The following is a 12,008-nucleotide window of genomic DNA, read 5'->3' on the forward strand; positions in this document are numbered from 1 at the left end:
TCTTCTAAAACCACAGTATCTAGTGCCTTTGTTAGATGGACATGGCTCCCTGCTATCTCTGAATGATATATTCTGGAAAAGCTTTGGTAGTTTTTGCCTTTAGAGTTCTTTGTGGGGGTGTTGTCTCGTTGGCTCTCTTTTCATTTTTTTTTCCTGCCAAGCTGCTTTAATCATCCTAATGAACATTCTTGTTGAATCTTCTCTCTGCTTAATTCAGCAACATCTGATCCATAGAAGATAACTGCTCTTGTACTATATAATACTATTCTTCTGTATTGGTCAGTTTTCCAGTTCTCAAGCTGTGGGCTGTCACCAGAACTCATAAAGCTACAGAGGTTTCCATTCCCCCATTTATGGTCTTCTGTTGAAGGAGATCTGGTCAGTCACTTCCAACCAGATCTTCTGCAGATGCCAGGAGTACACCATATACAAGTCACGTGATCCCATAGTAGCTTCTTGGAAGCTCAGTGGGAATGGGCACAAGAGGTTCTGGGGCAGATCTGGAAAGGATCAGCTACGTGTGAAGTCACAGTATGAAAAAGGTTAAGAGCCCCTGCTGTAGAATGCATGCTTTGGCAGAGCTTCCTTACCATAGTGCCTTGCTCTGTCAGTCTTAGGAAAGTTGCTGTATTTGTGCTCAGGTTACTTTACCCCACAACATGTTACTGCACATGCAGATCTGGTAAATTAAAAGTGTATTTAAACAAACCTAACAATGTGTCAGCTGGGCTTGAATGACTGAGATAGTGATTGAGGGCAACAAGTACAAAGGTACTTCCCCTGACAGGAGAGATGCTGCTTGCAGGATAAAACTGCCTACAAAATGGGCTACTCCGTCCAAGGGCAGGGTGCCTTTTTAACTAACTGGGTAAAAATCACAGGCTTCAGTAAGCAGGGCACAAATCTTCATAGACTTTTTCCATCTTTTCATTGTACTTCTTTGTTTTTAAAGAGTAAATAATCTGCCCCCTAAACATTTGGACAGCTGGCAAATATCACGGCTGCAAGCTGGAATCTGCTTTTCCACATCCCATTTGTGCTAGGACTGCGGATTTTTTTTTTTTTTTTTAATTCTAAACAAATCCCCGAAGAATGTGACAAAATCATGATGTGCAGCCACAAACTGGCCCTAACCCTTAATATCCATTCTCACAGGTTACTGCCATTGTTCACCCAAACTTATCATGTTTCTAGCGTCCTTTCATTTGCCAAAATTTGCTGTAAAATACCTTCTGTCCAGGCTGATGGCTTAACCCTTTCACTCTTGGCAAGAAAAAAAACCCAACTAACTCTTGACCTTTTCCTTGTTTTTTAACAGAGAGTTTGCAAAAGCAACAATCCTGATTTCCACATCATTCTCATTTCTCTGTTCTTGTTATTTTAAAACACTTATGAGGCAATATCATAAATCAAAATCAAAGCGCTCTTGGTTTCTGTGGTGACCAAAACTAGCTACCAGTGGAAAATGTGTTTGGTAGGAGGCGGAAGGGAAATTAGATCTCAGTTCAGTTTCAACATTATTGCAACTGGCAATCTCAGCAAAGAGGTGAGAGACCCTGGAGCCTGACTACTCTCTCCTTGCTGGGGCAAAGCTGAGGTATTCAGAAGCAGGGGGATACTTCTTGCTCCGGAGTGTGCTGTACCTGGTTCTGTGCAGAGAAGACTCCAGTCTCCCAGAAGGTCAAGCCAGCACTTTTAACCAAATTCAATTCACTTTAAAGGAGGATGAAACGAGTCTCTTGTCATTTATAGGATAACTAAAATATAAAATCCAAAACTCGTAGTGTGTTAGCTTGGCCGAGAATACTTTGCAGCATGACGCAGTGGCTCACATTTTTAACTTCAGCCTTTCCTGCTGCTCAGATCATAAAAAGGCATTGGGAAGGTGAAGTTTGTGGTTCACAAAGAGTCCCACCTTCTAGCAGCTATTCTTAGCAGCAGGAGCTTACACCGGTTGATGTGGCTGCACACTGGTTTGACGAGTCTTCCTTCCTCCCAACCCTGTGCAGTAGCACACCCCAGAGTGCACTGCCCCACACTGCTGTTGATGCTGTGCTGTGTGCCTGTCCTGGGGGTGCTGTACCTTCTGCTGCCACAGTGTGAGAGGGCTACCCAGGGTGGATTATCCCCATGGGAGAATCCTCTTAGGGCGGGCACTGGGTGGGTATGTCAAGGATGTATCCATGCCGCTGTGGCCATTTCAGCTTGTGCTCCAAGTCATATGCAGCCTTAGGGAGGCCATGATTTAGAGCAGATCCCAGGGCTATATAAATTGCACTGGCCTATTTCAGCCTTTTGAGCAGCCTAGAAGTGAGAGGGCACAAAGACACCTTTGCCCTCACCTTCCCCTGGGTTGCATCTTCTGCACTGCACCTTCTGGAGGCCCAGCACAGAATCTCAACTCAGCCCCTGATTTTACAAGCCTTGCCTAGACTAGAGGATTTTGATGTTACACCTCCCTGCTGCTGTGGGGACACACCTCATGTTCAAACACACAAACGCTTGGATAGGTGCGCAGGTGCACTCCTACAATTCCCATTTGCTCGAAACAAGGCTCACTGCCATTGTAATCTAGACTAAGAAACTCCATGAGAGAGAGTAATAGTGCTGTAGCTGCACGGCTGCAGCCGGGATTCCCAGCACAGTCCCTATAAAGCCCCTGCAACCCCTTCTGTGAGCACTCTCTGTGCATCGCATAGAAATTCCTATACTATCAATTGATTTCTTGTTTTGAGCTACTCCAACTGCTGTAATTTAATCCACATGTTTTGGAAGGCACAATGCAAATGGATCCATCTTCCCAAACAGGTCTGGCCCTCACAACCATGGAGGGGTCGTCTCTCATGTACACACTGCATTTTTTTATTTATAAAAATGCATTGGATTATACAATGAAAAATATGTACATTTCACATTTTAAAAAGAATTTGGTGAAGAAGCTCTCCATCCATGCATTACTATTCCTGCAACATCCTGCTTTGGGGATCTATGGGATAGGTGCCCACAGTACATTGGTACTGCAAGGGTTGGAGAGAATGCTGTGTATAGACACAGCACAATTGGGCACCTGGAACAGGAAGGCTGGTGTGGACGCACTGCTCTATTGGCCCATTACAATGGTTCAAATGAACTTTTGTAAGTTGCAATGGTGCCATTCTCTAACATAGACAAGACTATATGAGATACATTCTACGATAGCTTGAACAATGTGAAATTTTTGCACCGTTCCTCATTCAACCCTATTTGCCTTTGAGCAGAAGCATGGTCCAATACTTGGGGCTCCAGCCTGGGACTTGAAAGCATGGGTTCAAATTCCTGCTCTGTCACAGACTTTCTGGGCAATCTTGGGCAAGTCACAATCTCTTTTGTGCCTTAATTCCCCCATCTGTAAAATGGGGATAGTAGTACTGCCCTTCCTACCTACCTCACAGGATGGTTTTGAGAACAGATGTTTCACAAATTATGAAGTGCTCAGTTATTACAGTGATGGAGGCCAAATAAATACCTAAAATAAAGCCATGAGATGATCAGAGAAGAAACAGGAGGGAGAACACACTCCAATACTTGGAACTTCTGGGCAAGAGAGCCAGTTAATTCCCTGCTCTCTAAGTATCTGAAACAGAAAGTGGGTTTCCTATGATGTTTTAGCTACGGTGTGTTAGAGGGGAGAGAAGTTTCAATATTGGTTTTAACACAGTTTTCCGTTCTACATTTTTATTAAGCACCCCTGCGAATTTAGTGCCATGCATGCAGGCACTGCTGAGAGGCCACTCTCTCTCATCTGTATCTGTTAAATTATGCATTTCCATCTGGAAGGAGACTATACAGGGCTGTAGGCTCTCTTCCACTTCTTAAAGTAAGGAATGGAGAGGGATTTAATTAGATTGCTGGGTGGTTGAGAATAAGACTAGAGCAAGACCTGGGTGGTCTTCAACTGGAAAACAAAGCTGCAAGTTGTTTTGTACAAGCCTGCTTCTGTTTGGTCATGTTTACTTTGTTCATGTGCACTGATTAAAATCCAGTTACCAGTCAGATAAAAAACTCTCCTTATAGGACAGTATGTCTAGCGATTGGTATCAGGGACTGAGATCCAGTACTCTTGGCTTTCTTTCTGCTGTGCTACATTGTCTCTCTTTGTGACTTTGGCCACGGCCTTTTGGCCCAGTTTTCATAGATTATCAGCACCTTCGAAAGGCTGGTCACATTACATTTTGTGTCTCATTTTTCCTCTGTAAAAAGGGGATAATAAATCCTTCCCAATCTCAGATGCTTAAGTACTTTGCAAAGTACTTGGAAATTCCTAGTACTCAGAAAAGTACAGGATATTATCATTCCTCCCTCTCCTGCTCCTCTGGGTCCTGATTCAGAGGGATTCAGTGTATTCCTAACTTGTGTTGAATTCAATCTCTCAAGCTCTTAATGATCATCTACATATGCTGATGTGTATTTAAAGGGTCTGAATCAGGAGCAGAAGTTATGATGAGCAAATAGATTCCCATTTACACTTAACTGTGAGTCAAGTCACATGCAATTATTTCAGTCATGTGCCCTTTCACAGTTAAACTGAACTTCAGAAAATAACGGGTGCATCTTTAAATAGATTTACAATGCAGATTGCGGATTGGAGTGTCTTGCAGATTCATTTATTCCTTATTGTGTCTCTGTTCCAAAAGTCAATGGGTTCCATATTAGTAAGAGAGGAAAAGCAGAAGACTAAGTCAGAAAGTGGGCTATGACTGTAAATAAATGTATTCGCTAACTTGTTTTGGATGCATGTTAAATAAAAGAAGCTATTATACACCATTAGCTTGTGGCACATTAATGGGAGCTCTGTACATAATTTTCTTGTGTTTATGTGTGAATAAGCCCTACTGATGGCCAAGCTGTTTGCCTGATAGTTACTGGACTTTTTAAACAGGCCCTCTCTTTTGTGGTCAGTGCCCTTTCCCATCTCATGCTACAGCTATGGATGGGAAAAGGTTAACCACACAACAACATTTTTCTCCTCTTAACAAGTTACAGAAGTTTCCATCAAACACAATGTCTGCCAAATATTTCATTTACTAGCAGCTGCATTTGTATTTTGTTGAGAGGTAGTTGAAATAAAGTCACTGTTCTTTGTGCAAACTGCATGTTAAATAATGTACAGCTATGGGAGATTATTAAATAGCGAAGACATCTGATAATATTACAGTCAACCACAAGTTCCACTTCTGCTGATGCACAGAATTTTGAGTAATTAGTCATTGCATGGAGTGTTGTATTTATATCCCCTTGTGCCACAGCCGTTAGACCATAAAGTCAGAAAACAAAGAATTGCTGTTATTAAAAGGCTGCTCTCGGGTTTATTTATATGCTACAGCTTTATTTCAGTGTCCACTTCACTTTTCTGGTTTGGGCATTCTCCAGACCAGGAGATAAGTCTAAATCAGAGAATTTTAGTGTAAACAAAGTTGCTATATACAAGACCTCTCAACTTCTAAGAGGAAAAAGCTCAGAGTTTCCATAAGGCCACAGGAGTAGAAGAATTGTCTTGAAGTCAAGGGACAACTCTAGCAATAAGGATTCCTAGGTTCTGTTCTTGCCTTTGCTGTAGACTTCCTGTATTAAATACACATAAATTAATATCTCCATTTTACAGATGGTGAAAATGGAACTCAGAGATATTATGTGGCTCATCCATGTTTATATAGCAAGCCAGTGGCAGATCCAGGACTCCTTACTCAGTCCTCTGGTCTAATCACTAGACCACACTGCCTTCAATAGACAACAATTACACTATAGAAAACTGTAATCATAGGTATTGTGGCCTATCTAATAGGGCATAACCATCTACTTACATCAGTCTTTTTTTTTTTTTAATAGAAAAATAAAGTTCATGACAACTTCAAAGTTCAGGACAAAGTCACTCTTAATGTGCTTTCTATTTCTTTAAATGCTTTATCTTTACCTCATTTCAATAGTGCAAACGAGGGCAAGATTTAATTCACTGTAACCAGAAACCAGAAGAAAAACTAATACAACTGGGGACAAATTCACATTGTAACAATGAGCTTTCCCTTTGCATCTTGTTATAAAAAATTATATTAATATTTATGGCACAGAAATTCAGAATGATGACAAACAGCATCCATAATCTTTCCTAGATAACGATGGAATCTCAGAGCAAGGGTGACTATACAGGATACATTATACACTTATTGCAAGTAGTAGGCATGACTGAGCAGGGAAAAATTGGAATTTTATCCTAGGTCATAAGTAAATTCCCTGTTTATGAGCACACGTCACCTCAACCTGTGATCCCCACAGCTCTTATTTCAAAGTAGGGTTGAGTTTGGTCAGTACTTGGATGGGACGTGCGAGATCTCTATGGAAAGCCTTGGTAGTGCAGGAAGCGGTACTAGAAATTCAGCAGCTGCACTCAAAGGGCACCATGGTGCTAGAGATGCTGTGTTTTGCATGACATAAAACAGACACCTTTGACGTCTTGTGATTATTATGGGCACAATTTTGAAAAATGGTTATAAGTTTGCCATTAAATATTTTGTGTGTACAAACTCACCCCATTTGTAAGCGCACACAGTATTTGGATGTGTAAGTTAGGGACATAGACATCTAACTACCTGATTCTAGGTGCCTGAATGTGGGGTTCTGTGCACAGAAAATTGCAAAGTGCAAATTTAGAAGTCAAATGGAGGTTACTAAAAATGCCTGATACTTGTCAGTTCTTGTTTTACACTGTTACATAGTGCTACTGTGTACCTTTGCAGCCCATCTGAAGTGGGATGCGTTTCAGTAGTTGGCAGTATGAGACATAATGTAGATATACACACAATACACATTATGTGTTATCTATTTCTATGTAAAGGTTTGTATAATTTTAGTAACTCTTATGAAGTGTTCTGGTGCCCATCTGAATAAAAAATGCTATATAAATGGAAGATCATGATCTTTTAAAGGTGTATCAGTATAGTGCTGTGTATTTAATGTCATTTCAAGTAAGGTGAAAAATAGCTTCCTCTAAAAATAGGTAAGGAGAATCCATAAATGTAGTTTTAAATAGACATAATTGATCCTCTGGAGCGTATTATGTTATTTCATAAATTAATCTCACTTGAGAACACCTGACCTAAAATCCCTCAGCGTGCGTGCTCAGTAGCTAATATTAAGTGGCTTGGCTGTATATATTTTTATTTTCTTCTCAAATCACAAAAACTGGATATCACTTTTGGATGGTTACCTAATACAGTGTTCTTGAAATTCAGCTACATACAAAGTTAGCAAGAACAAGTAAACTGAAAAGAAAGCCAATTCATTCCAATAGAGATTTGTTACAGTATGTCACGGTAACAGGAGAAAGAGACATTTGGGTCTTACAACACCCTGTCTTGCAAAACTTCCTTCTAAATCACTATTGGTGCTCTAGATATATTATACTGCCTACGGTGAAATCTGCTAGCAATCATAGGATGTATCAGATACTTTAATAAAGCCCTCACTTAGGTAATTAGGGACAAAGAAATTCCACAGAGTTATTTTTTTCTTTATAAAGTGTGGGTGAAAAATGTCAGATTCTCAGGCCTGAAGGCTGATATGCCTATTTATCCACACTGCTGGCATGCCAGTGGTGCAAGCTTTTCCCATTGTTCTGCAGATGGGCTTCAATCCTGATCTAGAGGGACCATTTCTAGGATTGAGAGGAGAGTTCAGACTCTATGGTCTGCTTGGTCCTTAGCGTGTCTTATGAGATTTGTTAATGGGGTGGGGAGACCTGTCCATACCACTGGGAGAGCTCTGTTAAGCTCCACACATGTTTTGTCTGGGCCTACACAAAAATTGCCAAAAATTTTCATCATTGCTACCACTGGAGGTGCTGAACTGGTGGCAGTTCAATAATGATGGCAGCGTTACTGTAGCTACAGCTTCAGGCTGCTGCCCACACTTAGAGGTCACAGCAGGCTTATAGGACCTGGTCTGGTACCAGCATTGCCAGTTCTCGTGATTTTATCAGGAATCTCGCAATATTTGGTGTGCTGCTTAAAGCCCCATTTGCTGGAATCAAGATATTGCATTAGAATGTTAGCTTTCATTTAATTTTTTTCTAGCTCGCATGGCTGCAGAGTAAAGCTTGCAAATGTGACTTGAGTGCACCCTACTAAAGGCTCAGACACCAAAAGGCAAATAAAAAGAAATTAACAGGACGTTTTTTTCAAAAGTCTCATGATTTTAAGCGTATGTCATTATTTTGGAACACTTGGGGTTGGCAGTATTGTGGCACTTAAAACACAGGGCCACCAACACTTTGTCTGAACTAGAGGTTCCACAGTTAATATAGTCAAGTCATGATGTTCTGAACTGCCAAGCAAGATAAAAGGCACTTCTCAGCACAGTGTGTGGTTTCAGTATTTATATATTATCCCACCAGCAGCAAATCACTTTAGATATCATATATTAGCTGATCTGACAGTAATTTGGGGCTTCTTTTGAAAAGGGAATTCACACATTTCTTCTTCACTTTTGTGTGCTGTGTTGTGAAAAGACACTGTTACAACAGGACCTTGGGCATGGAAAGATTAAATGATTTGCCCAAGATCATACAGAAACTCAATGGCACAGTCAGGAATAGAACGTCAGTCATCTCTTAATTCCTGGTCTATGGCTTATCTGCAGCACAATGTTGTCTCCAATAAGAATAATGATTTGAGTCATCATAAAAACCTCAGGATATTCCAATCATTAGTGTTAGCTTCAGGTGACTTCTTGGCCAGGGGGAGAGGGAGAAGAATCTGACATACAATAGTATCAATACATCACAATGCAAATCTGGTCATAATGATCCTCTGCTTTGAGTGAAGTGGATTTTATTCCCAGCTCTGCCACTGGCCTGCTGAGTGACCCTGCCTAAGTCACTTCATCGCTCCATACCTCAGTTTCCCCATCTAAAATGGGGATGATATTTACCTCCTTTGTAAAGCACTTTGAAATCTACTGATAAAACCACTATATAAAAACTAGATATTATTATTAATACATTTCAGATATGTGAGGCACCAGATGGTCAAATCTCCAAATGTTTCTATAATGGATTATTGTGGCAGAACATATGTAATAGTATTCTATTACATTCATCAGCTAAACATATAGTTAGTACATACAGTGAGGCAAATTCCACTCTCAGTAACATCAATAGATATAGTTTGGATTGATATCAGATGTAACTGAGCACAAAATGTCCTAGTATACACAATGTGATAATATAATTTTGCTATGAGAACTTTTAACTGTTGCTTTAAAACTGTTGCTTTTCATTTGTGGTTCAGTTAGCAGTCCTAAATTCTGTTAAGGTAGGGTATTCTACATTTCATTTTGAGTAGGAAGGGGGGAAAATCCCCTAAAAATTATAAAGCATACTTGGTCACTGCCCTTTTAATCCTTACCTATCATAAAATGATTGGTCACAACATATTATTTCTGCCTTTTCTGTGTTCTATAGAAGTTGAGCACCTGGTGCAACTTATGCTGGACTTACTAAGGGACTTTGTGGGAGCAGTTCAGACTTGTGTAGGAAGAGACCCTCATGCATTACGTGAAGGGAAGAATTCTTGGGTCTCTCCTTTCTCCCATTCCACTAACTGCAGGGTCATTTCAGTTCTGGAGATGATTAATTACATGACTGTGCAAAGGTGACAACTATAGGGCTGCTGATGCTGCGGACCTCATCCGTAATGGAGTGAGCGAGAGAGAAAGAAATGTACCAACTCCAGCGACAAAGGAAAATGAAGATATCATCCGTGTATACAATAACTTTAGCATATCTACAGCACAGCCTATAAAACTTGAGTGAACGGGCATTTGATATATAACAGGCTGGAAGCAACATATCAGTTTCACATTATAAATTAGCCTTTGCGCTAGTGGCCAGGGATTTGGTTGATTACTCACTGCTTTGCTTTAGTGCTTAAGTAGTCTTTTCCAAGGCAAGACAGTTAAACCACAAAAACATACCGTAGTGTCCACAGCCCTGACCTTCCCAGCAGGAACATGCTTTGGAATAGGCTCAGCCACTGATATCATCACACAGCCTTCTGCTCCCAGAGTAACGATTACTAGTTTGCAGCCTCTTTCTAATAGCACGAGTCCCACCTTCCCAGCATCTTCAGGGCTGCCCACTGGGATGCCTGTTAAAATTTCTGCCTGAAAAATAATCCAAACAAATCAAAATCAGAACCAGATAGCAACTAATTTATCAGAAAATGGTTGAACTTTAAAAGAACATTTAATTCTTTTAAATTTAACTAGGTGAACCAAATATTTTATCTTTCCTAACAACATTCAGAGTTGTGTTTACTGAAGGGTTTTTTCAAACAACTGACTCGGTCGAATTACTGAACCTGCGGTGAATTTGTCCTGTTATGTGTATGTCTGTGGCTTATGATGATGGTATATGCATTTCAGTGTAATCATGCATGTAATACAGACAGACAGAAACACACAGGTTTGGATGAGAGCTCTTTGGTGTAGGGTTGATATAAAATTTAACTATAAATAAACACATGCGTGCGCACACATACACACACAATCAAACAAGCAATGTTTTTATTGCAGGACCATCTTGAAATCATTTCCGCACTCCCATGCAATGTACTGAAATACTCTCAAGCCTTGAATCATATTGGTGTGTGTCTTCTACAATTTAATATCCCTTCATGCACGCTATATTACATTATCCTCCTTCAAATCCCTCCATAACTCACTTCCGCTGTAATACCCAGCTGACCATGGCTGGGCAGGTGGTGATGTGTGGCTACTGCTTTCCATAAGTAACTTGTTTGTTACCTCCTGCTCATCACTGTTAACTCCTTCTCCCATCTGTTTGTTTCATCCATCTGTTGCATCTTCTCATAAATCAAGATCATTTACTTTCTGAGGCAGGGACTGTGTTTGTAAGTCAGGGCTACACAGCCCTTAGCATAATGGGCTCTGATCCCTGATCAAGGCCATGAGTAATTACCAAAAATACAGTAATAATAGACTTTGAAAACTTTTTATGACTAAAATTAGGATTAATATGAAGGCTGTGGAAGTAGGTCTGAGTGCAATCCAGCTCCCACTGAAGTCAATGGAACACTTCAGCCCTGTCTCTCAGTGTCTGTCACTGTTGTTCCCTGGTTCTCTGTCTGCCCCACAACTCCTGAGCAGGGTAGCCTGCCACCCAAGACCTCGCGCTCTGGCCTTAAAAGGCCTATAAACCCTGGTACACTGCCCCAGAGAGTTTACAATATAGTTAATGAGATTCTTAATGGGGTTTATTTTGTACATATGCTTAGAATCAAATCCTGCAGCCCTTATTCAGGCAAATCACCCACTGGTTTCAATGGGGGTTTGACTTTATGCTAGCAGGATTTGATTCTGTAAATGTTTTCAGATAAGCATATTTTATAAGTGAGCGTGGCAAGGTGTGGTAACAAATTCTCACAGTTCAAAGTGGTTTTTTGGCCATGCTTAGAAGCTGTCCAAGGGACAAGAATGTACTACATTTTAGATTGAGGAGAAGGTTACTACACTTAGCATGGTTTCTGTTTGGTGGATTAATGTCACTGCTCAACGCCCTCCAGAAATAGAGAATATTTAAATAAATTAAATCCATACAATTTTTTAAAGCTAAAATTCACATTCTCTGAAAATAAGCTAATTAAAAATCAGCATAAAATGTCATATAGTACTTCACAAAACTTGGCAACTATGCCTCTTCTGTGACACTTGCAGGAAACTAGCCAGCCAATAATAGCTGAGTAGAGGGGGAAGTTAGGGATAGTGGATAATTATTTTTTATTAAAGTGTATTTATTTTCATTGTATCAACATAGCCCTTTGTATATTGCTAGTGTAGATCATAAGATCTTTGGAACAGGGACTATGTTTCCCTTTGTGTGCACAGTGCGTTGCACATTATAGGTGCCACTGCAATAAAAATAAATATAATCACGACAACAACTGTACAAATACAAC

The 12,008-nt window shown here is 40.3% G+C and overlaps 1 protein-coding gene across 3 annotated transcripts in view; it reads right to left on the bottom strand.

Moving 5' to 3' along the window:
- RBKS (ribokinase) overlaps window positions 1-12,008 on the bottom strand; it is a 114,219-nt gene that overhangs the window by 17,913 nt on the left and 84,298 nt on the right. For all 3 annotated transcript variants that reach the window (XM_084622919.1, XM_084622920.1, XM_084622918.1), the window contains one exon: window positions 10,006-10,194. In XM_084622919.1, the coding sequence (XP_084479045.1) occupies window positions 10,006-10,194 (189 nt within the window). The remainder of the gene's footprint in view (window positions 1-10,005; window positions 10,195-12,008) is intronic.

The sequence above is a fragment of the Lepidochelys olivacea genome (genome assembly GCF_965140295.1).
Source record: "Lepidochelys olivacea isolate rLepOli2 genome assembly, chromosome: 3".
NCBI classification, from domain to species: domain Eukaryota; kingdom Metazoa; phylum Chordata; order Testudines; family Cheloniidae; genus Lepidochelys; species Lepidochelys olivacea.